This window comes from Neolamprologus brichardi, chromosome 9 (genome assembly GCF_056152115.1).
Source record: "Neolamprologus brichardi isolate AB-2024 chromosome 9, ASM5615211v1, whole genome shotgun sequence".
NCBI classification, from domain to species: domain Eukaryota; kingdom Metazoa; phylum Chordata; class Actinopteri; order Cichliformes; family Cichlidae; genus Neolamprologus; species Neolamprologus brichardi.
This window is the reverse complement of record NC_142112.1, coordinates 11,863,813-11,890,676: the sequence shown is the minus strand read 5'-3', so window position 1 is coordinate 11,890,676 and position 26,864 is coordinate 11,863,813. Positions and strand designations below refer to the sequence as shown.

General features: G+C 40.5%; 1 protein-coding gene across 2 annotated transcripts in view; it reads right to left on the bottom strand.

Moving 5' to 3' along the window:
* Positions 1-26,864, bottom strand: part of mpp7a (MAGUK p55 scaffold protein 7a) — a 78,941-nt gene that overhangs the window by 39,736 nt on the left and 12,341 nt on the right. Inside the window, exons 1-2 of one of the 2 annotated variants that reach the window (XM_087845920.1) lie at positions 8,352-8,440; positions 4,350-4,497 (exon numbers count right to left, since the gene is read on the bottom strand). In XM_087845920.1, coding sequence (XP_087702046.1) covers positions 4,350-4,386 — 37 coding nt within the window. In that variant the 5' untranslated portion in view covers positions 4,387-4,497; positions 8,352-8,440. Of the gene's footprint in view, positions 1-4,349; positions 4,498-8,351; positions 8,441-26,864 lie in introns of those variants that run through there. The other variant, XM_087845919.1, reaches the window with a different exon arrangement.

Sequence of the window (26,864 nt, the reverse complement as noted above, 5' to 3'; positions counted from 1 at the left end):
TGTCAGCACGGCGTCCCTGAAATGCTACACACAGACCAAGGACGTCAATTTGAATCTGACCTGGTGAAACATCTGTGTCAGCTGCTAGGCATCCAGAAAACACGGACCAGCCCATATCACCCTCAATGCGATGGTATGGTTGAGAGGTTCAACCGAACACTTATTGACCAGTTAGCTAAGTTACTCCTTCAGCAGCCTGGCGAATGGGATGACTGCCTCAATCAAGTTGCTTTGGCTTACAACACCAGTCCTCACTCTACCACGGGGTTTACGCCATTTTTTCTCACACATGGACATGAAGCACGGATGCCTGCTAATATGCTGTTGCCTACCAACATGTCAGCATCATCTACTTCTGCTTCTCCTGCTGACTACGTCACCCAGTTGACTCAGAGACTTCAGTCTGCCTTCAGCACTGCTGCATGGAACAGAGATTGTGCCCACACCCAGCAGAAACAACTGTACGATAGGGGCATCAAACACACTCCTTATGTTCCGGGTGACTTGGTGTGGTTAAATGACCCCACTACAGCAAAGCAGAAACTTGCTCCACATTGGAAGGGCCCCTTTGAGATATTGGAGTGCCTTGGAACAGATGGAGAAAACCCTGGTGTCACGTACAGGATTCGCTACCTCCTGGACCAATCAGACAAGACTCAAATTGTTCACTACAATCGTCTCAGGCCTTACAAAGCACCTGTCCCTAAAGGTGGAACCAACTCGCCTGCTGGTGACATACCTGCACAGCCCCAGATTCCACAATTGACTGCATTATCAGGTGCTTTGCCCTTCACAGCTTCAAAATCTGCAGCTAAAGGGAGCTGGAATGTTCAGGGCCACAGACCTGCAACCTCATCAGACCCTCAGGTTTGTCAGCCACCACTTCTAAAACAGTCACGACCCCATTCCCACTCTCCTTTGTCCCCTTCTCCTCGGTCTGAGACTGTAACAGCTTCCCCCTCTGGCCATGTGGTGATACACCAATCAGACATTGTTCCTTCAACTCCTCATCGAGTATCTGGTGTTTCACGGCGATGTGGGAGACGTCAAGTTGTGCCTCCCAGATACCTCAAGGACTATGTTTTGAACTGAACTTGTTTTTGGTTTTGCTGTTGTTTTATTGTTGTCCCCTTTGCTAGCAGTATGTTGTTTTTTTCCTTTTCTGTAGGGAAACGGGGACGTTTCTTATGTGAGGGGGGGAGGAAAATGTAAAGTGTAGAAGTAAATTTAAATAAGTTTTAAGTTTTGATATTTACATGTTTACACGTTTGAATGTTTAGACATGCATGTTCAAACCAGTAATTAGTATGTATTATATCTACCTGGTTGTTTTCCTGTTTTGATCTGAGTATAAGATTTCCTGGTTTCTGAGAGGTCAGTGAAGTATTCATGAGGGCGGCACACAGGAAGTGTGGGTTGTTGTTGCCGTGTGCTGAGAGTAAAGAGGCTGCTAAAAAGTTATCCGTCTCCATCTTGCTGTTTCTAATTATTCCGAGAGATTCCAGACCATCTAGTGAACCCTCACGTTACACTAGCAAGGCTACAAATACACACAGAGGCTCTATCACGTGACGCATACTGCTGCGACGTGCTATGGTTATGAGCCGAGTTACGCCGTGTAGCAAGCTTTGTGAGGTGCTTTTTTGATATTTAATGGATCGGATTACATTTTTTATTTCTCGCCGATATCCGATCCAGCAATTTGGGTCAGTATCGGACCGATACCGATACGTAATATCGGATCGGTCCATCTCTACCCCAGACCCTGAACTTCAACAGATTACAAACAGACGAGCACAAACCTTTGAGCACACAGTCTGTAATTAATTTGCACAAATGTAATGTCTTTGAGATCCTACTTAACAATGGTGACAACAGCTGATATTGATAATGGAATCAGAATCAATAAATTCTGATCAATTCCCATCCATACTTCCAAGGATGGCTGGGCTGTCCCTTAGAGACAAGGTGAGGAGCTCGGAGTAAAGCAGCTGCTGTTCCTCCACATTTAAAGGAGTCAGATAAATAAGGGATCTGACTAGGATGCCATCTGGATGCCTGCTAGATGAAGTATTCTGGGCATGTCCTACCAAATGGTAACCCCAGAGCAGACCAATGACTTGCTGGAGAGATTATATCTGTTGATTGGCTCTGTTGAAGTCTTGGTGTCCCCTAGATGAGCCTCCTTTCTCTGACTAAAGATAAGGCAGCCATCGTGAGGGAAGTCTGGGCTTCTCTGCTCAGGCTGCTGCTGCTTAACTAGGATACAGGGTGATTGATGGATGGATGGATGTTGTTCATCCTTCGTATGGAAGGAAAGTGTGATAGCGTAATACCTTGCTAAGGATACAACAAACCTCAGCATAGCACAAACCTTTCTCCCCATGCCATAACTGCCGTTCACTTTAGTTTATCTCAGTTTCTCATTTCTTCTCTCTCGTGCTCACTCGCCACACGATTCTGCAGAGTTTCATCATCATGATTTTTGTGGCTTATTTGTGGTAGCAGAGCAACCTTTAAAACCAGAGCATGGCAAATATAAAACTACACTGCAGAAAGGAAATTCAATAAAATATTATCTATCATATGTCTTCCAGCTGGAAGTACAAATTGTATTGAAACAGATTAAACTACAGTGGTGCACCAGCAGTCAACATATTTTTTAACATGTTATTTCCTTATTACATTTTGAAGCTGTAGTTTTAAGTCACAGCTGATCTAAAAATGTATTTATCAATTAAATTGTTGCTTTTTTCTTGAAAACTATGAATTTTTTTCCCCACCATCCTCACAGAACTTTGGCTCCTAAATCAACAGCTTTCTTAGGATACCAGGAGTAATACTACCAGTAATCTGTGCAAACGTTGGTAGAACGCCAGTTACTCTCTATGCCAGGCTAACCACAAGCATTTATGACTTCTCCCAACCTGTAACACAACATTCATCCATAATGCTCATTAGGTTTCACCTGCACACACAACTTCACAGCTTTCTACTTTGCCTCTACAAATTTCCAGAACAACAGGACCTTTGGTTACTAGTAAATGGACTGATTCTTATATAGCGCTTTTCTACTTGTGGGCGACCGTGGAACAGGGAGTTGGGAAGCGCATCTGTAACCAGAAGATCCCCGGGCTCTCTGTCCTGGTTGTTGTGTCCTTGGGCAAGACACTTCACTTACCGCCTACTGGTGTTGGCCAGAGGGGCCGATGGCGCAATATGGCAGCCTCGCTTCTGTCAGTCTGCCCCAGGGCAGCTGTGGCTACAACTGTAGCTTGCCTCCACCAGTGTATGAATGTGAGAGTGAATGAATAGTGGCATTGTAAAGCACTTTGGGTGCCTTGAAAAGCGCTATATAAATCCAATCCATCATTATTATTACTCTCCCAGAGTACTCAAAGCACAACATGTCACATTCTCTCCCATTCATTCTTCCCTACTTCAGGGATGTTTAGCAAACATTCACACACATTCACGCTGCAACGGATGCATTGGAGAGCAACCGGGGTTTGGAATGTTGCTCAAGGATTTTTGATATGCAGACTAGGGGGAGCCAGGGATCGAACCACCAACCTTCCAATGAGTAGCTGACCTGCTCTATCACCTGAGCTACAGCCACCCTGGTGCTCTTTACTCTGTTAAAAGTCTGGACACAGAAACACACACGCTCTTTATCCATCAGCATAAGACTTAATGTCTTTCCTCCTTTTGTCCTCATGCTGTTCGGAGCTTGTCGGGTCAAGACCTCTGTATGTGCGTGCACAGTGATGTAGCCGCCCATTAAGCCGGTCTGAGAGGAGGAAAGCGTTCCTGAGGGGAGAGGTGGTGATTTCTGCCAGCTGTCTCTGTGATGACAAGTCTGACATGTTCCTCATTCTGACATCACACACACGCACTCCCCACAACTGGAAGGCGAGAGCACGGTGTATGTATTTTAACATCGTTTTGCTCTATGTTGTTAAACTGTAAATTCACAGCAGTATGCTTTTCATTGAGCTGGGCACAAAATGGAGCGAAAATAGACTTTGGTTTATTTTCCAACCGCAGTTTTACATGGTCCACTCGAGTCAAGAAAAAGTACCCTGAGGCACACGAATAGTAATTCTTTTCTACCTTGAAATTAAATTTGGGCTCCCCTTAAAGTGGTGGGCGCACCAACAGGCTATACTGACATTTAAATAAAGATGTATTCATTTTTCAGCTGAGGTCAGACTTGCAGTCATACTCTTCTATTTGTATGCTGTGGAGCCACATAATAGCATGAATCAAATAAGTCCTTTAGCAAATTCTTCTATAAGACACATATTAGTAGTGTTGCTGACTGTGTTCCTCGCCTGAGGGTCCGTTACCTGGCTCATGGCCGGCTCCGGTGGCCAGGGCAGGCATGTCTCCTGCCGGCTACTTCCTGGTTCTCCTCAGACTGTGGAAAATGGCGTCAGGAGCTCCTCGGAAGCAATCTCCAGCTGAATCTGAGGATGGGCTTTATGCCATAGAGCCCTGCAAGAGAACAAGAATGTTGAGCCTACTTGTGGCAGAACAGATGTATATGTCTGAGTATGTGTTTAGGGATTACACTGGCATCTGTAACCATGGATATAAATATCTATTATACCAGCAAAACATATATTTTTCTCTGTAGGTGAGCCAGTGCATGTGCGTTGACAGTGTGTTCACAATTTACTTCTGGTGTTTACAACGCATTACTTTTTCTGCTGCTACTTTTCAGCTTATATATCCCCCTGAATCACAACATAAGGAAACCAAGCAGCTAATGTGCATCAGTATGGACAACACACACGTATTCTGCTCATTTCCAACTCCATGGCTTTATTCTTGGACTCTATTGAAGTAGTTTTCCATTATCCAGAGCTCAAACTAATCCTTTTTTCTCCTTCTGTTCATCCTCTGCATAGCTTTGAGTTTCAGCTACCTTTAATAAATTTTATGTATATAAGACTGTATCACAGCAACAGTCACATCAAGGCACTTATTGTAAACTAAAGATCCTACAATAATAGAGAGAAAACCCCGACAATCAGACAACGACGTATTAGAAAGCACTTAGCATCAGTGGGAACTACAAACTTTAACAGGAAGAAAACCTCCAGCTCTGTACAAACACATGTAGAGTTTGAGCCAACGCAGCTAAATAGAAACAAACATGAAAAGTCTTAAGGTATGCTGCACCATCTTTTTCTTCATTTTTTGTTGTATGTGAAGGGGAATGACCACATTCTCAACTGTTAGTGTCTGTTCAGACCACAAGAAAATCTGATGGTCATGGGAGGAGTAAAGTGACACTTTGCCATGTTGATAAAGGTCAAGCTCTGCTTAGTTGCAATGAGCTGTTCCTCCATGTATCCATGTAAAGCCTGACATCTCCAAATGGTTCTCCCACCATCTAGTGGGAACTGTTGCAACTGCAGGGAGTGTTCACCCTAAAAAACCCAGCTGGGGTTTTTACCACCTGTATGTGTGTAAGTCAGAAGATCTTGTCTGCATGTACGAAAACACATCTGGGTGATGGAAATGTGTACAGACTGTTTTTCTTCTTCTCTTTCCAAAAACAATCCTTTCTGCTGGGCCTGCGGGGAGAATCGGTGGAACAATCTGAATCTCAGCTGGATGCTGATGAAGTTAGAGAGAGAAACAGTCAGGAGGTGAATGACTTACAGAGAAAAACACTCGAGTGCCTGAAACTTCTCACTGCCTATCAAGAAATGTAAAGTCTGTTTCAAGTTTAAAACTTGAAGACAGTTTTATTATTTAATCTTTAGCTTCTTCTCCTCTTTCTTGAGCAGACGGGACATTGGAAGATCACTGCTCAAAGCAAATGGCCAAAAGACATCAAGAACTTCATCAGGTAAAGAAACAGGAGAGAAACGTGTCATCCTCTGAATGCTTTCTCAGGGTTCAACTGGGAGAAATGCTGTCTCCATCTGGGCCTGACAGGAAGAGCAACGACAGGACACAAGAGAGGTCAACTTTGCCAACGAAGGTCAGCGCCATTGAATCCTCCCCAGGCACCCACTGGGATGTTGGATTTTCTGTCTGTCCTGTTCTTCCCACATCCAGTAACAGCAAGGCCAGCTCCTGGCACTGGATTTTACTGGGCCACCATGAATGACACTCGTCTCCACTGCGTAACTGATGACCATCCAAAACCAGCCCTGTCACACCTGCTCTGGTTACAGCTCAAAGGAGCAGTTAGCTCCAAAGTTATCCAGCAGCTCCAGTGTCTGCTGATCAGCTTCAGGGTTTATCTACACTGGTCCTTATATGACAGAAAATCTATTCAGCAGCCTGTGCAACACATGCTCCTTTTACCAACACCGTTCTGTCAGCTAGATTGAAGAAATTCATCTTGTAACATTTAAATAAAAGCAATCACGGCAGTGATCACAAATTTGATGAAAATATTTAATGTTAGCTTTCAGATTCGACACTTCTTAGACACTCAATCCTACTAGATGTTTTAGTCAGTACCAAATATATATTAAAAGGATAAAACAGTTTGAGGTCTGTGTAATCACTGGTGATCCCCTAACCCTTTACCTCCAACTATCATCTAAATCCACTGCATAGTTCTTGCAGCATTCAAGGCCACAGACTTGCTGAGGTATTAAATTTGCAGACAGTAATCAACAGCTGCATGCTGAAGGGTACTATGTTGTTTTTGCTCGCTCTTGTGTGTTCCCATAAAGGTCAGTTATGGTAGTAGACAGCACACAATCTTCCAGCCCATAAAAAGAGGTTTCCAAATATTTTTCCTGTGATGATGTTTAAAAAGAGGGAGGTTCTGCTAGAGACACTGAAGATGAGAGATTTACAAGCTCATGGGTTTAAAACGAGGAATAAAGCTGTGCTTTTTATGGAAAACTGTGGTTGCTTCAAGTCAGTATGATGTAGAGTAGCTGAAATACAAATTGATTTCTTTCTTCACAGTCGCCCCGATACCAACATCCCAAACAACCACAATGTGCAAAGTCAGACAGACAGAAGTAGATAGAGTTACAGGCGATGCACACAAGCATACATGACACACTTGTAAGAGCATAATTGCAGCTTAACCAGCTGTGGTAAAGGCGAACATTCATTTACACACAGTGGAACTCCATTTCAATGAGCTGTGCATAATTGCAGTGTATTAAAGCGTGGTCTTTGGGAATTTTTTCATCCACATGACATTCTGAAATGGAAAGAAAGAAATTGAGAAATCCTTCTGATGGCAGCTCTCTGCCGTTTTCTGGTTCTTCTGTGGAAAAACACATTGTTGAATAATGTCTTTCTCCTGCCTCGCTGCGACCCTGCCAAAGTGTCACCACGTCCATTCCTATTAAGCATGAGGCACGTGGCGTTGGCGGGACAGGGTTGAGTTTTCTGGAGTGTGCCATGCGTCTTCTGCTTAATAGCCGTTAGCTTTATGAGGGATCGGGGCTGCTTAAAATAAGATTTGGCGGTACCTGGCACGGTTTGTGTTCCTGGAATGACTGACTGCTATGAAGGAGGAGAGGAGCAGTAATAACAATGAGCAATAGGAAGAAGTCCATGCATGTGTATGTAAGTGATTAACGGGAAAATGTGAAAAGTGAGCTCTCATCTCTCGGGCTCAGGTGTGATTTTTTTGACAGGTCAGACAGAATCAGCACTCAGCCATGTGTTCCTCATGACTGTCCGGTTGTTCCACATAAAATACTTGTGCTTATGTATATGTACACACAAACACACACACGCCAAGAAAATCAATATACAACTCTCTACTGTATTCTGTATTTCCTATAGAAAAACTACACTAAAGGTTTTGCAGCAGCATTCCAAAATGTAACACTTCCCATGTAATAAAAGCTCATACCCATATGGAAAAGAAATAGTAAAAACTTACATGATTTACTCATGAAAGTGGCCACTTTCTCATTACTTTCATATATTGTTTTAGTAAGTATCCAAAACATACAAGTTTCATTATATAATTTTTCAAGGGATCTTATATCTGTTTTCACTCTTGTATGCTTTTCACACACGTTTCACACAAGACAGATACAAACTTTATAAGATTTATATATATCTTTTCCATATAATATATATATATAGTAACAGGGTAATCGTATCAATCAGTATGAACTGTACAAATACTGATAGCAAGTGAAAAAAGAACAAGCAAAGTCACTTTGTCTACACAAAAATCGTTTGACCACAGAAACCTTCATGAGCACATGATTGAATACATGTGCAGGGCAAAAACAGGTTCAGTAAATAACAACCAGCCAAAATCTGGTCTAACCGATGACAAAGATGTTCTACACAAGATAACAAATCAAGAAGAAATGGCCAAAAGCTCTGCAGGGACTCACCAGATCACCTTCTTCGTTCAACAGAAACAGCTTTGTACACAGCAGCAGACACTCAGACGTGCACAAAAACACTAGAGCCTCCCATACAGGATGATACCCACCCGCCAGGTGTGTCAGCTCACCTGGAAAGACCTGAAACTCGAGTTCCTCCTGCCTAAGGGTTGACTGCGTTCCACCCTCTTTTAATTTACACTACAACTCAATAGTAAAGAGACAGAAAGGGTGTTAACCAGTTTGACCCCGGCACAAAGAAAACAAGTCTTATCTTGGTCCTCTCCGAAACTGGAAACTTTTATTTGTCTTTGATTTTACATACAGCCTTGCTTCTGTTTGGCTAAACATGCTTTTAAGTATACTATAGAAACATATAAAACTATATTTCCTTCTGTCATACACAATGTAACAAAAAGGTCCAGATAAAGTGCTTAGTAAATGCAATACAGCAGTCTTTTCAAAACGTAATAACAACAAATAACCACTAGATGGTGCAATCAGCTCACTAAATATTTTCACTGCTCAGCCACCAGCAGCAAAAACTACTTTGGAGAATAGCTGACAGCTTACATTTACATTGTTGCTTCAGTTTGTGTATTTTTTGTGTGTGTGTGTGTCCCCATCATGACCTCAAGATGTGCCTCAGTGTGGCAGTAAATACAGGGATCAGTAATCTCATCCACTGCCTGCCAGGCAGGGCCCCATTATTCCTCCACAGAGGAGACAGTTTTGTTCTTGATGCTCATTTAGTTAAGGTGGCACAGAAAGACAGAAAATTATAATGCTTATTAATAAATCAGATTACAATGGATTTTGAGAAGAAAAAAAGGAATTAATTAAGAGTATTGTAGTGCAATAATTTTGCAAGACTTGAGCAAGTTGCCAGTTGTACACATTATCTGAGCTTTTTTCATTGAACACTTAATTCAACCCTGATCTGCCAAAGAGGCATATAAAGAAAGCCAACTCTGAGATTGACAAAAGCAGATAAAGGGTCATTTCAAGCAGAATATTCTTTTTCAAACACAGCTTTGCAGATGCATGGCCAAAAATCCTTGATAAGGCTTTTTCAGGAGCATTCACGTACCATTTGCCATTTACAAGTATACTGAATGGGGACATCTATTACCTGCATAACCTTCTTAATAAGTTGAAACAGATAATGATAATAAATGGGAGATTAATTGTCCATAATAATAAAACAGCACTGCTATAATACACAGTGTGTTTCTTTGTCCACAAACTCATCGTAGACCATCAGGTGTTGAACAACTAAACCTTTCCCGCAGGTACATCTTAGGCTCCTGAAGGTTCTTATCTAGATCAGATGTTATTATGTCATTATTTCACAGATTATTTCAAAATATGCCCACGATGAGTACATGTCACCCTTTGATTACAGCTTAAAGACCTCATAGCATCAAATTATCTCAACTGAGCCCTCCCTGAACATGTTCACTTCCTGTTTAAAGTGAGTTCTTTCTCCCCCCGTGTTTGCTTATAGGAAAGTGTCTGCCTGTTGGGGTTTTCTCGCTAATATTGTAGGATATTTACATCACAAGCCCCTTGAAGCGGCCGTTAATGTTAATTGGTGCTGCATAAATTAAACCTTGCTGAAAGGAACAGTGTGTTACTTAACGCTTATAAAGTTTTTAGCAGGAGAAAAAATTATTTTTGCCATAAAACCTGAAAGATTTGGTCCAAGTCTTGTGCAGTCTAATTGTATTTTTTAAATCTCTTTCTTTGATGACATTCAAATGTTCAACATATTTTATATACTCCTAACAGAAGAAAGAGTAATTGCCATATCATAAAGCCTATAAACAATGACTCGTTAAAAATAGAAATATACATTTGTTTCAAATGCTCCAGTGTACAGTCAGCTACTTGCTTGTCCTGAACACCTCCTCCTCCACCTCTTTGTTCTCCTCCTGTCACTCCCCTCTGGTTCCCATGCAGACATAGCAGCTCTTTGTCTGTCTCTGACCCATCAACAAGGACAGGAGGCCAAAGTGACTATCAGTTGCCACTGACACATTCCACTTTCTCTCTCTCTCACACACACACACACACACTTACCGTGTTGAACCAGTCATTAACCAATTACATTGATCCTAGACATCAGATGGAGAGCAAAAAGGTGGAGGATGGATATAGTGGCAGTGGTGGTGCAGAGAAAAGAGGAGTAAAACACACTTTGCTTAATCACATAATATCATTGATTTGAGTACTTCACTTAAGCCCCACAGGACTCAAAGTCCCTGAATGAAATTGTGTTTATTTATAGTGAGGGAGATGCTAATGCATGACACACACACACACACACACACACACACACACACACACACACACACACACACACACACACACACACACACACACACACACAATTTCCATTCATTAGATGAGCAAATAAAATAAACCTACAGTGAGAGGCACAGAGAGAGAACAGCAGGTAGCCATAAGCCTCTCTAATCTCTATGTCCTTCCAGTGTTGCCGGGTAGCCTACATCCTCACCAGATATTACCGGAGTTAAGTGCTCTACCTGGAGTGCACTGCAGGTGAGGAGGGGGTGAGAGAGAGACATATACAGATAGAATAAAGGAAAGAGAGAGAGCGAGAGAGTTTGACAGACGGATGTGATGAAGCCGATAAGAAAGCAGGAATGCGGCCTGCAGAAAAGCCGATAAGTTAAAATATGGTCTGCTTACTTTTCATGCATGTTGACACACGCGCCCACCCACTGTGAGTGTTTAACATATGAGTTACCAAAGCTGCAGTGGAAAGTGGAAGCGAGCCCATTAACACGTGCATAATTAATAAATGTAGAAAGCAAGAGGAAAGAGCAACAATGAGGAGAATATAAAAGAATATCACCTAAATAAAGGTAGATAAATAAAAAAAGAAGTGTAGCATTTACTCATCCCAATGACACCAGCTGTATCTCACGCTCCTAGCTGCACTCTAATGCTGTTTGGCCCATTTTAGCCCAAAATAACTCTCACTGCCACTATAAATAATCCCTTGTAGTATCAACAAGCATTGTGGTAAAATTCTAGGCACAAAGCTATTCATGCCAAGACAACTTCAGAGCAAAGATAACTATGAGTCAGATACATTTACAGCCGTACAGGTCCATCAGTAAGGCTGCACTTACTTGGATGGGTGTTTCATCTGTTTCATAGGAATTCTGTCATAAACCAGAGGATTGGAAACTTTTCTGTATATATTATATGTAACAGTTTACATAATTGGAGAAATTGTGTCTAACGTTGTTGTCGTTAGCGACAAAAAGGTTCCTGCTTCAAACTTCCTGGTCAGCCGAGACCTTCCTGTGTGTTGCTTGTATGTCCTTGCAGGTTCCTCCCACAGTCCACAGACATGCATTTCAAGTTAACCCCAGGTGTAACTAGGGAATGGGTGTGTCTGTCACTTTGTGTTATCACTGTACAGCTGACCTCTCCACCAGAAAAATGTACTGTAAGTTTTTTTAATCATGCGACAATTTGTTTTGTTTTGCGGGTTTTTTTTTTTGGGGGGGGGGGGGGGGGGGAGAGAGAGAGAGAGAGAGAGAGAGAGAGAGAATCACGCTGATGACGTGGAAGTCTAAAATCTCACAAAAAAACTGTATGTATCAAATATGGCGTTAAGGGGTTAAATGATCTATGAACATTTTTATTGATTTTATATTTATGAGTTTGTTTTAGTAATGGAGTTTGTAGCATCTTACATATAACTGTTGTAATAATAAATTAATTAATTAATTTAAAAAAAATAAATTTTTAAAGCAAAGAGACTCCAGCATCCAGTCTCTGTAGTTGCACCACTCAAACAAAAAACAGAAGAAAATAGTCGGAAGTCTGAAAACCTGGTCATTTTTGAGGACGTACAGCTTGACTAAAATCCAAGACCTTAGTAGACAGCTGCATGGATTAAAACTGCAGCTGATGCAGGTCAGAGCTAGAGCTGGTAAGGTCATGCCACTGCAGTAACAAATATCACCATCATCGTGCTCAGGAGATGGAGAGATAAAAGCTTAAGTGATGGTTTGCGTGATGAGCTCTTGACTCCCATAATTCACTTAGAAGTCATAAACTAAGAGTCCCTCTGAGCAGGTAGACATCTGCCTGCTCGTAGATTACAAAACTGCCATGTAAGTGAATGTCCGCTCTAAAAATAGGGCTTTTATTTCATTAATCCCCAGAGAGGTGGGCTTTTTGGAAATGCTGCCTTTTGACTTGATATAAAAATATCCTGAGCTTCGCAGACTCAAATGCAACTGTAACAGGATCATTTTGCATTTCGGGCTGGTTCAATAACTCCAGGTTACTGACTCTGGTATCATTCTCTTGAAGACACAGCATTTTAGCACATTCTGTCCCAATGCAAAAAGAAAATCCTTAGCAGACTGTGAGCAAACATTTAATTCTCTTATAGCATACTGAGACACATACGCTAAATTGACCAACAATAAAACCAACACTTAATCTCATCTTGTGATTTATCATCATAATGTTGATCACCTGCCACAAGTTTAAACTCTACTAAAACTGTCTTTAATCTTTTTATGTTGTCACTATTTATCGACTCTGATAACAGAGCAGGATCCAAGTCCACCTCTCACAGTATAACAGGTGCTATGAGGGTGGAGGCAAGAATAGAAGCTGGCACGCTAAGGGAATAACAACGGAAGGTATATGGCTGAAGCAATCCTTGCTGTGAAACATCACTTGTAGTGACTGATAATCTGAGGACTAAGCTGCTTATGTTGGAAAACAAACATTACTAGATGCCACCCAGCTGGTGGTGGAGCAAGAGCTCGGTCAAAACCTGGACCCCAGAGTGAAAAGCACACGGCCGTGTGTCCAGAGCTCTGTTTCACTGCAAGTAAACAAAGATATTCAAGAAAAAATAATCAAAAACCATCCGAGAGGAATGTGTTGTGTAGCCATGTAACCACATCAGTGGTTTACAGTCACAAAACAAAAACTATTCACAGACTCCTTTAAACAGGAAGAAATGTGTTTTAACCACACAGCAACAGCAGTTTTAACTAGAAGCTGTTATTATCTCAACTTTTCATCTATCTGGGGGGGGGGGGGTGTTGCCATGCCACCCACTGGAGCCACTTCCTCCAATAAGCCTCCACAGTTTGGCTATGGTCTTGCCCCCTCCGTGACACAAACACAGGTTTAAATCAGCCGGGGTGACAGTCATCCTACGTGCATCCAACATAGTTTCTAACTGCCAAGGAAAATCCAAACCACAGAGCTACCTCAAAGCTGCCAAATCCTCAATTCTACTCTCTCTGCGTGTCACACAGAAGCTATTCAAGGAATAAAACTAAAAGATGTCAGGTCAGCTTTCCTGCCATTTGGTGGCGATTGTTTCTCAGAGCAGCTAAAGATACACTGTTTGCAATAAGTTAGCTGTCCAGTGAACGCAGGAGCTACAAAGTGAAATTATAATCAGAAGTATTCAGAAGTAATCAGTGTTGTGGCTGAAAGCAATGGCCTGGTCCATTTAAAACTGCACAGTCAATAAAAACATGTCTGCTGGAGTTCCCAAAATTACTGGATTTGCTCAAAAACTCCACGAATTTGAAACACGAGCTTTCAAAGATGTGCGACTAATGCCTCATCCATTCAGTGTTAACAGCTTCTGGGAATTCATTTGAAAAGGTAGGATGTACCTGCTTTGACTAAAACCCAGAGTGCTTCTTTGCAAAACGGGGGTTAAAAAGTCAGAAAACACACCAAACTCTTCTCCATCACCGTGAGGAACAGGAGGCAGTTTCCTCCACCTCTGCCTCCTGTTAGTCATTTGTCCACTCACCCCCTCTATGATCCCTTTCAGAGTAATGAAGCAAGGCCTCCAGATGACCCAGACCTAACCCTGAAAATGAAGCAGCAGAGACCTACACTAAGCTCAGTAATAAATAGGAGGCTGTACAGAGTTCTTCACAGCAAACACAAACACATGAAGATACTTCCCAAAAGAGAAACCTGACTTTTCTTTCAAGATAAAAGCTGGCAGGAATTCAGCTTTCATATATTATACAAAAACTATAAAATTGTTCTTGGTTAACCACAGAGTATATTTCCTTAAAGGTCCTGTGATACATACAGTTATGTAACAAGTAGCACAGAAAACATTCGACAAACCAGCAAAATTCAATATGGAGACTGTAGGCAATGAAGCATGACTTTATCAGCTAAGCTCTGCTATGTTTCTTTGCCTCATCAGGTGAAACTCTACACTGTTCCCACATTGAATGAAATGTGAGAACATCTGTCAAGCGTGCGCGTGTGTGCACGCGTGTCTAACAACACCATTATCAATTCATCGTGACAATGCATGACGAGAGACAAGCTGGGAAAACTAGCCTGCTGAGAGAACCGGATCATCACCAATAAGACAGGAAAGGATTTAGATGTGCGGCTGTACACTGAATCACTTTCCCGTCGCGTTCATAATTTAACACAAGCCCGGTGCATAAACACCCAGTCTTTATAACAAACTGTTAGGACACATCCTACATCTGGTAGATGAAGGCTCTTGATCTTTCATGATACAAGAATAAATCAATTCACAATAATGCTAATTGTGTTTATACAAAGCATTGATCCCAAACCGCAATTCCCACTGTGAGGAAGAGACTGAGAATCGTTCCATAATGTTTGAGGTCGTCCAGCCTCAACTTTAAATTTAGTAAACTTACTGAATTGGTATTAATGTGAGGGTCACAGGCTGTTATTTATAGTGTCCCCTTTTCTCCTCTGTTATTCTTTTTGCTCCTTTTTTACTGCACGTGCACACGTGTGTGGAGCGGAGTTGACAAGAGGCAGGCGAAGTGAAATACCATTAATGGAGTTGGCGACAACATGCAAGTGCAGTAAAAGCTTCCAAACAAGCAACAACAAGCATACTGAGAGTGAAAGTGAGTGAATGCATCAATCCATCTGAGCTATTTGGTTGTATCGACACAGTTTACGCTAAAATTAAAGACTACTGCAGACAAATAAAAGCTGTTGGTGTAGCTGGAATTAAATACCTCCATGCTGCTGTCACTTTGCTACATTAGCTTTCTTGCTAGCGGCCAGTGTGCTGCTGCTGATGTGTCTCATGTGACAAGACTTAACAGTGATATCTGAGGCAAGTTTTCATCTCAGAATCAAATCAATATCCAATACAGTTATTAGATCACTATCACCTATTGACTTTCTGGTCAGTATCTTCTCCCCCTTAACGGGCAGACCAATCTCAACGAAACTTTGCACGAACATCATCACACATACAGCGATTAATAACGTTTACATCTTAAAAAAAACATTCATAATAAATCCCAATTGTTCTTATTTTCATCTTCATCATCCCCCTGTGAATGCGATATTGCATGCTCTGTTTGTTTCCCATGTCACATTCAGCATACATTGCCATTGATAACTTAACAAAATTTGAATCACAGCTGGAATTTTCTTCATGTCGCCATTAAATACAGAATAAAAAATTTTAAAAACTCTTGCATCCTGGTAAAAACTACCCATAGGAAGGGTTTCTGCTATTATTATATAAATATTGCTAATATTATCTTAAAATAGCAAGCAGTTCCACCCTTTTCTGTGTTAACCACTTCAGCCTTTGAATATACATGATGAACTGTCATATTTCAATATGTAGTTTCCAAACGTGGACATCCAGTCACAGTTCATTTTAAGAAGATTAAAATCATTTTACTTGCTGAAAATCCTAGCTTTTTATGCCCGCTTGCAGTCCCAATCAAAAGTTTAAGACCACTTGAAAAATGGTAGACAGTAGATCCCCTACGTACGGCCGTCTTCACCACTTGCAGAAATGTTCCCACACCTCATGGAAATGCTTGCGTCAAGCATGCCGCAACAAATTTTTGAAGTGATCAACAATAACGGTGGAGCTACTCATTACTGAGTTCATGTTTGGAACTTTGATTTCTGTTTTGGGGGGTTTACGGGGTTTTTTTGAGGTGTGGTCCTAAACTTTTGATCAGCTGTAAAAGAGCCTGCTTCAGTTTAAGCGTTGTTTTCAATAAATTGCATGCTCAAAAAAATGTTTTGTCTCACTTTCATTTCTTCTTGTTGAATGTTGAAGCTCTACTTGGAACCTTGTTAAGTTCCCACCATGCTAAATATGATTTTTTTGCCATTTTTTCAAAAAAAAAGGGAAACTTTGGATCCGGACTGTAATTCATTTAGACTAAAAAGGCATGCGGGTAAAATGTACCCCGGAGACTGTGATGGATGTGGTTAACCTGGAGACAACATAGCCCACAATTTCAGCACACTAAGATTGTGTTTGGTTGTCCCTAAATGGTGGATACAGAACCAGAAAACATGACATGTCGTACACAGCAGTAACCCTGCTGAGGTTGACTCTGCTTTATTTCATACCAGATGGAGAAAGTCTGATCGAGCAGATGGACAAAGGTGGTGAGATGGTGTGTGGGAAGCTTTGGTGGCAGAAAATGCTGTATTACACCAAAGCTGCTCCTCTGGGGGCAGCAAAACAACTGTCAGCCAGGCTGCCACGATCAGGGTAGTACCACCAGGGCAACAAGCAACTCGCTCTTAGTATAACGTGGAAAATGAAAATGCACTGTAGACAGACAACGCAAAAACAAAAAACTCACCTAAAATGCTACTGTGTGTGCCACCACGTGAGTCCAATCCTTCCAGCAGATCACGTTTTCAAAACGATATCATCACCAAGGCATCAGACATGAGCAGATGGCACAGATCTATAGAATCAATTGTGCTGTGTCATAAAATATCCACGAGCAGAAGCTTAACCTTGGAGACTGCAAATGCAGCTTTTTCCACTGCAGGGCGGCGTCTCACACAGACACTGGCTGTGAGAATGGGAGTATCACCATAGCTATCCCCTGGCAGAGTGACAGCAGCCACAATGGAGTGTCAGCAATCAGCACCTTCCAAATTACCAACACACACAGGTCAACCTGCGGTTTAATACAGCATGTGTGCATGAGGGTGAGTGCATGGGGCCGCCAAGGCTTACTGTCTCACTAAATCTTCTTTGCTCTGATGTCTCAGGCGGATAGAGACCATCACAGATTTTGGTTGTGATAGTTGGGAGTAGTGCTGGGCGATATGACGATATATATCGTGTGGACGATAGAAAAGTGTCTATCGTGCCATTTGTCTTCTATCGTTTCTAACCCAAATTTTATAAATTATTACATGAAATATATAATTAACCCTTTACAACCAGTTGGAGCAGGCACACTCCGTTTTACCTAAGTATTTTTAAATCCCTGTAGAACTGGAACCACGTAAGCTAGCGCAATAATTTCTTTTGCATGTGAAACTGGAGGAGTTGTACTTACATCTAATGCCATTAGCTTGCCCTAGGTCAGGTTTCCTTCCACATACAGCTTTGCAAAAATTCCATTAGAAGCACTTGCAGCAACAAAAAGTTAATATTTCAGACTTGAAGCAACAAAAACATAATATTCCAGAAACACACTTTGCCGATGTTCATAACACTTCCTACGTTGGCATATACGTCAGTGCAAACTATCGCATGTTTGCCATTACCTGCCCGAAACCGGAAGTGATGTCATTTTTGCGAAAGGGCCTTATAAGCCTATGTTGGTGTTTTTAAAAGTCATGTTTTACTTTAAGCTTTTCTGTATTGTTTCTGGGATGCTTAGAACTCAAATTATAATTATAATATTTATTTTCATTTTTCCTGTAGTATATAAAAATTAGTGTATCTCAAAAATAAAACTATAAAGACACTCAAAATAAATTTCTTGTGGTTGGAAACTATTTGTTTTTTGTATTTACAGTTTTGAGGGATACACCTCTTAAATATTTCTAACTAGAAATATATGTAAAAAAACAAAAACGATTTTCAATTTTTTTGTAGTTTATTGCACTACAATTTTTTTGCAATTTATGTAGTTACTATGGACTTAATGCATACATATTTTTAAAATTTGGGCTATAACGGTTGTATTGATGTATGGAAACTTGAAATGCTCCCACAAATGGCACTACAGCATGTAAAAACATAAAGATAAGCTCTGGCGGACTTGGTTCTATGGTAAGTCTTAAAGGGTTAAATAGCCTGTGGCAAATATATTAGTGTTGTCTTCTCACTATACATGCTCTTAATATTATGCAAGAGAAAATAAAGTATAAAAAAATCATATTTTTTGCAAAGAAACTCCGTCTTGTGGTTTGCCACCTGGTGCTGCTATACGTGCAACCGGATTTACGACATACTTTACGGTAACTCAAAACAAAGACTGCACCCTCGGCACTTGCTGTTTACAGACTGTGTCCTTTCTAGATGACCACAGGTCAGGTGGAATATCGTGATATATATCGTTATCGTGATATAAAATAATTCATATCGTGATAAATATTTTTTCCATATCGCCCAGCACTAGTTGGGAGTTTCCCACAGATTTACATTTTGCTTAGCTGGCGACGGCATTACTTTAGAGCAGATAAAGCACTACCATCCTGGGGCGACCAGCTTTGGTCCATGAAGGTGGAGTTCAGGTACTTCTTACAATGGAACAAGATGTTTTTTGCAGATGAATAACACTAAGTGCAGACAGAATAACGACCTGAAATGGCCTGAAAGCCAGTTTCTAGTCATAAAACGAGACTAACTGCAAAAATAAAAGTATCCAAGAATGTATCATCGCATATGGCAATGGTCCTCCAGATGGATTAAAAAAACAAAAAACGTAGTAACCTGATTTGCCACTTTACTTAGGCAGGCCCATCAAAGTTAAGTCAATGTGTGGGAAAACACTGGTTTTGTAAATTAATTTACATTTCATGTATAAGGTGATGTGAGATATAAATGTAGTAGTTACAACAATGCAGATCAGGGGTCTCAAACTCGCGACCCAGGGGTCACTTGCAGCCCACGTCATCCCTGCTTGTGGCCTGTATATTGGCGTGAATGCAGTTTGGCCCTTGAAGTTACTTTTTTTGTTAGGAGGATTTGTTTGTTGTTGAGTACAATGCTAAAATAAGTTCTTTAAAAAGCAAAGCAAGAGTTATTTATAAAAAAAAACAACTTTCACTAGCAGTGATAAAACTAAAGTGTACACTTTCTGCAATTTATTTATTTAGTAATTCAACGAAAGGCTTCAGTTAGTTAAGACGAGAAAAAAAATCTCAACAACTATTTGGCTCTACAAAACATTTGATTCATTAGACTCAAGATCAGACATGATGTATCAGTTGATGTTGAATCAATTCACACATGTGCCTGTGCAGGTTTAGCAGAAACGTTTTTTTTGGGGGGGGAATAGTAACATGCTTTAGGCAATGGCCGAACAATGCCAAATTAAATATATTTTTAGAAACCATGACCTCTACTTTTTGTATCACCTCATATTGTCGAGAGCTTTTAATCTGCGGGACGGAAACCACAGACCGCCATGTATTTCTACATAAGCCTCTGTTTGCACTGACTGTCTTGCTGCTGGTACTTCAGAACTGAATGAAAACAAAACCAAAACCGGGCGAGTTCTTACATGCAATTATGAGCTAGACTCAAAGACATTGTTGGGATTAAGGAGATAGACAAACAGGGTATTCACATAGAATTTAGCTTCTAGTGCTGGGAAAGTGAGAGAATTCACCTGAGGCAGCGAACAGGGGGAACAGAGCGGTGCACCAGTGCATCAGGGTGGTGGGTCAGAAGGCCTGCTAGCACATTCCTCAACATTCATGTTATGCAGTACGGGAAAATATTAGACTGATAAATGAAAAACAGCAGTGTTTATGACCTCTATTTTTCCTGGCAACGCAACAGATTCTGGCTTTGGTTACTGCAAATGAAAGAGGTATAAGCAGGGAGAACAATGCCTCAATTGATTATCAGAGTGGTGCCCCAACTCTAAACATGACTCACCTCATTTAAAACCACAAGTCTTTCAGAGACTTTGACTCTCTCACTGATGTGCTTGAACTAAAGATTCAGACCATATATTCAGTGTTCCTGTGAGAATTAATCAGAAATAATCAGCTGCAGCTTCCTTCAGTGTCCTGTCACATCTATCAGACGGTGCTGAGCCGTCTGAGCTGAGAGACAATAATGATCCCTTTTGTCTACGACAGCCATTCTAAGTGGCTAAGCAGCACCTGTCAGCAGCTAATCAGGTACACAGAGAATCCAACACACATATCTCCATTAATTTCTCCCGTCTCCCGACCCTTTTCATCCCACTCTCTGAAGTGCTCTCATCCCCACACTCCTCCACATTCCACACACACAATGACGTACAGCCGGCACTTCCTCCTCCACTCTAGCAAAATGGGATCAGTTTCCATCGCAGCCTGGCTCCCATCGTCCTGTTGCTTTGTTAGTGAAATCGGAGCTGTGTGGATACAGGTTACTTAGTCTACAATTATAAAAGAAAAAAGTTCTCAAGCTTCAAAAAAAGCTTTACAAAAGGTTTCTACATGCTGTAAGCGTGTTTTACTGTGACCTCAGAGAGGATTGTGTGATTAGGTGTAGGTCCTTTCTACCTTTCAGATTAAGTTACAAGGTTAGAGGGTTAAATAGAACTGAACATGTAAACACTTCTCCTGCCTGCTGAAGGGAATTCAACCTGTCTTGGCCTTAGTAATTAAACATGGTCTCTGTTCTAATCCATAGTTTTTCTTCCTTTGTGTTAATTCTTAGTTCTTGTCCTGCTTAGTTTTATGAGTGTTTTCTCAATGAGAAGGAAAATTGTAATTTGATTACATCATTGGTCCCTCTCTTAGCTAATCCTTGTTTTATTTCCAAGGTTTGTTTTCCCGTTTGTGTTTTTAGTTCCCTTCTTTATTCCTTTTCTGTCCTTGATACTGTCTTGACTGAGTTCACTTGTGTCTGATTGGCCCTTTAACTGTTATGTGTAATAAGTGTGTTTTTCCTCCGTCTTTGTCAGTGCAATAGACCTTATTCACTAATGTGTGCACAGAAATGATGTTATTCTGCATAAAAAAATAAGTGCGTATGCAAATTTACTGTCAGATTCGAGAAATGCAAATGCATTAGTGAATCAGCATATTTCTAAACCAACAGGATAGTGCAATCAGCATATTTTCATGTCTCCATTTAACTGTATGAGCAAACAGATTTACCTCAAGCTGAAGGAAAGAAAGTGGCAGTGATGTTGTAAGAGAGAAGCCTGTTAAGGCAAGACAGCAGGAGAAAGGCCAACTGAAGAAATTTAGACAACAGTGTCCTAGGAGGAAGCCACAAAAGGAACAGCTTTCCAAAGCTTCCAAATAAAAAGCAAAGCTCGGGCTCAGAGTCTGAGGAGGACAAGAAGGTCCAAGGTGGACAAGGGAGTAGGGGTGGGTTTTGATAATCGATTTATTGATTAAAATCGATTCTAGCTAACGTGATATCGATTCATTAAAATCCTGAATCGATTTTTTAATATAAATTTATTTTGCCCGAAATGCCAGAATCTCAGGTGAAACCTCACAAAATTTCAACAACCACCAAACAGCTAAAACAGTGAATGAGAGCAGGAACACAATACTTCAAGATCAGTTTCCCGTCTAAAAATCTGTTTTCTGCATTATTCACTTGCTTGTTACACACAAGACTGCCGTTGTTTACAGCGCTGTCGGCCGCTGTTTTTTTCCTTTTACTTACTTCCGAAAAGAAAACCTAATTTCTGCTGTTCAATAGGCTTCTGAACAAATTGAAACTTTTTAAAATTATGCAAAATGCAAAACGCTTAGCCGTGTCTCTAATAAAACCGCTGTAACTTCAGAGGTAATGTTCATATGTTGATTAACGGTTTTCTTTCGTTTTTGATCTACTGCAGAATATTTTTATAAAATCCCAGGCCAGGGAAATCACCTTCATGTTTTTCTGTGTTTTATCTTCAGCTACTTTGACACAAAGGCATCTGCTGTGATGCTCACACCTTTGATAAAGTCTTGCGAGTGTCAGCTTCCTTTTCATAGATACAAAAATATGTAAATGTACTGATCTGAATTATAATATTTCTGACTGTCTGAGGCAAAATTTCCCAGATACAAATCGAATCGAATTGAATCGAATCGAATCGAATCGAATCGTGGATCAAATTGATTCGAGACCCTGTGAATCAGAATCGAATCGATTCTAGAAATCAGTGACGATACCCAGCCCTACAAGGGAGACCTGATCTGTCAACCAAATAAGAGAAAGTTACTAAAAAACATCCATATTCTGGGATATTCTGGACATCTGTGATAGTACGTGAGGACATTAAACAAGGTTGGAAGTCAGTTTTAATGAAAGATAAGATTCTTGTTGCACATGGTCTGAGGCAGTTTTAAATCAGTTTGTCGAATATGAACAAATTAAGGTGTGAAAATAACAATGAACTGCAGATTAAACTCAGATTTGTGCATATCGACTGTGAATGAGACCCACTGTGCTTTGTATAATTCCTGCTTTTGCTTCCTAATTAGATTCCTAATGTCTGATGTTTATAGCTTCAGGCCTGTGATTGTTTGGTCAAAGTATAACATTTCCTGTCCAGTTTATTTTGTATCTGCATATTAGTTCTTTCTATGAACTTCATCAGAGATGTCTGATAGGTACCAGCGGTTATTCTGTTCAAAAATGCAACTAAAATTGTGTTGAGCTGTGCTGGTGTATGCTGTAAGAAGGAAAGCTGCCCAGTTCATGACCCCTGAGAATGCTAAATAAACAAATAAAATCAGTTTCCACCTAAAGCTGGTATCAGCTGGCACCAGAGATGGGCAGTAACGCGTTACTTGTAACGCGTTACTGTAATCTGATTACTTTTTTCAAGTAACGAGTAAAGTAAGGGATTACTATTGCAAAAACGGTAATTAGATTACCGTTACTTTCCCGTAGGAACGCTGCGTTACTGCGTTACTAAAACCGTGATTTTCTTGCGAGAATGTCTCATGACAGTGAGGTAAGCGAGTGTGATGTTCGTGACAACAGCTGTGTGCAGATCAACAATGGATAATATATCGAGTGCGGAGAGAGTATGAGCGTGCAGCGTTTAAAACGTGGAAGTACTGACCTTATTTTGAGTTTGATTCCGTAAAAAGAGACAAAAACATTAGTGTCCGCTGTGCGTGGGAAGAAAACTTCTTTTTACAGCGAAAAAAACCCCCTAAACTTCCAAGCAAGCACCGAGTAGCTACGACGTAATGAGAAACTCACAGAGAAACTGCGGTATCCTTCCACTGACCGCTGCGGCACACCTGCACCAGGATAAACCTCCGCCTACTCTACTCCTGCTTTACAGGTGAAAATAGAGCAAAAGGACCGCTAGTCTTTGACTTTATTTATTTTCTGCTGTGTTTTACTTGCATCTGAAAGAGTGAGTGTAAACACAAAAAAATTATATATATAGATATATATATAATGTGCTGGAATGTGCAGAAAATAGGTTTAAATGTTAAACTAATTTCTTCCAGTCAGAGAATGGTGCATATAATTAAAATTTTGCTTCATGCATAAAGTTAAAAGATTAAAACTAACAAAACAAGTTTTAAAAAGAGACTTTTCCATTTGATTACATTTTGTATGATGGATTATGTAGAAAAAGTAGAATTGGGCTGAAAGATCTATCGCTTTATCACCTATTCAGGTTGTAAATCATGTTTTTAAAAAGTAACTAAGTAACTAAGTAACTAAGTAATTAATTACTTTTGAAAATAAGTAATCAGTAAAGTAACGGGATTACTTTTTTGGGGAAGTAATCAGTAATTAATTACTGATTACTTTTTTCAAGTAACTTGACCAACACTGGCTGGCACACACCAAAGAGAAAAAAACAACCTTTAACTTTACTTTGGATCCAACATATTCAAACCATCTAACCACATATTTCTCCAAGTGCAAATGGGAGTTGCTATCACTGCAAACTTCTGACACATGTTGAATGTTTCTAGATAAAGTTTTTTCTTGGAAATAACTTCATCCTTTGGCTGAAAAAGTCCAGATAATGGAATAGTGGAGGAGTACCTGGACGTTATCTTTACTATAAACGCAAAGCTGAGAGAAGTTGCCTGGGTGGTGAACATGCCAGAACCTCATTGCATCGAGCTGAAACTTTTGTTTTAAAAATGAAAACCTAAAAAACGATTGACAGCCTCAGCCAGGCGGTGGACTGCTGAGTGCCACCAGTGATGATCCCTAGTTCTGTGGATGATGGCCAGGCTGCATGTTCTAATACCTCGTTACGCAACGAGCCATTCACTTCACCCATTCACACTCCCGTCTGTTCAAATCACATAGATGAACTAAAGCATTTTCTAAGCGTTATTAGGCTTCCCCAGCTTTAAAAGAACTGTTAGGGATGAAAGAGGATGTGTGTGAATCAATGGTGAAAGTCAAAAGCTTAATGATGTGGCAAAGGGCCTGCTTGGTGTCTGCACCCAGAATTTCCCACGTTTTATTGTGCAGAACAAGAGTGCACTACACAGAGTACACACTGCTGTCACCGATGTTATTGACAAGAAAAGAGCAAACTGATGAGTGACCTTTAACATGCAAGCAAATTTACCAAAGTGTGCACAATACACTTGGTGATGCATACACACAGTTACTCACAAGCACTTTCACAGTTGCTTAGACACTCCTTAGTGTTTACTGATGTTGCTCTGCAGTCTAAATGCCAGCAGCTCTGTTGAAGCTTTGAAAACTCAGCCCTATCTAAGGTCTGGGAAAATGTAAAACGTGCAGTTTTCTAACTAAGATTCTGATTAGATATAAAACTTTGGAGTGTCATGTATCAAGCGAAGATACATGCAATAATGGGTTACAGGCAGCTGTAGCCAATCGCTGTGTACTAGGCCTCAACTACACTGAATGGAGTCACTGAACTGCTTTTCAAAACTGTGTTTGATGTTAGTGCCTAACGACTCTTTATTAGTGTAATAATTTGATAAATAGTATGACTTGTAGTGATGTTGTTACTGATGAATGTTACTTAGTCCTAATTGGCACCAATAGATGTCCTAATGTTTGTTTTAGTGCACTTTACTGATGATAACTTCTACCATCTGGTCCAAATAAGGTAAGATCTGGTTAGAGCAGGGCGATATGACCAAAAATATTTATCACGATATACATTTGAAAATTTGCGATAACGATATAACTGACGATATAATTGACACTAGACAAAATACTTTACAACTCCTCCACTTTATCCGGTCGTTAAGTCTGACATCACTAGTCGTGTCTGGGCCTAAACTCCGCTGCAGGTCCATATATCAAACGATCACTATGGCATTACTGAGAGTTGAAAAACTGTCTAAAGTCTTTCATCTTTAATAAAATGATCAGCGTTCTGCTCTACCAGGTGTAACAATTGAGTTTAACATCCAGGCATCCATGAAAACGGAATTTATGACATTTAACAGAGTTAGAAGTTAGCAGGAAGTTAGCTTGCTAGCTTCTATCTAAATACAATATAGCATGTCCTGACTGCGGGGTTTTGGAAACAAATTAAAACGTACAGCTCTGTTATCACTTCCAACATAAATGAAGACAGAAAACTAAACAGCAGTGACGTTTGTAGGGTTACTGAAGTTTGGCTAGCTGGTATATAACGATGTGCTATGTGACCGCTAGCAACACCGCTATGTTAGCATAATATAAACAAGCTAACTTTTTTTCCACTCGATAAAAGTTAATGTGAGTGTTCTCGGTGGTCAGGGACAAATGTAATCGCATGGCAGGATGCTGTAAAAGGACCAAACTTCAGCCAGGAGAACAACTGAGATAATCCATCCACAATACGAGGTTAGTCATTCATATACTGCTGCATGGGCTGGGCTGTAGTTACATCCTAAGGTTTTAAAAACTGAGCTTAAATAAATGATTAGCAGCAATAAAAGCCGAGGGAGGTCAACGGTGATCACTGACTGTTTTAGGAGCTTTTTGAGATTAAATAGAAGAAAATACAAAACATTAAACATGTTAACAACACAAAAGCCATATTAAACACAGACTACTTTAGGCCCGGAAGTAGGATTCGTCACGTCATCGCTTAACGACTGGATTGGTGCAAAAAAACCCAAAAACATCAATGTATTTTCACTTAAACAAGCAGCTGTTTTATGTGCATTAAAGTTTTATAAAAAATTAACAGTGCAAATGCAAATTCCTTGCTGACAGTTTAACCAAAAGGCATTTCCAGTGGAAATTGGCCGACATATCCTCAGCATAACCATGTATAACATCCACAAAACTTAAAAGAGGTTATACACACACAATACGGTAATATTATGTTGAAGCACAGTACGTATCACTCCGCGAGGCTCCTGCCTACGACAGCTGTGCGGGTTCGTAGCTTAGCAAAGTCGAACTGAAACATTTGACAGATTTTCAAGCGCCGTGTACCACATAAAATCGTTTCGAGGTCAGTAAACACAACCAGAATTTATACATAAGGCACACGGGATTATAAGGGACACTTTCGATTTTCAGAAAAATCAAAGGATTGATTTTAAGTG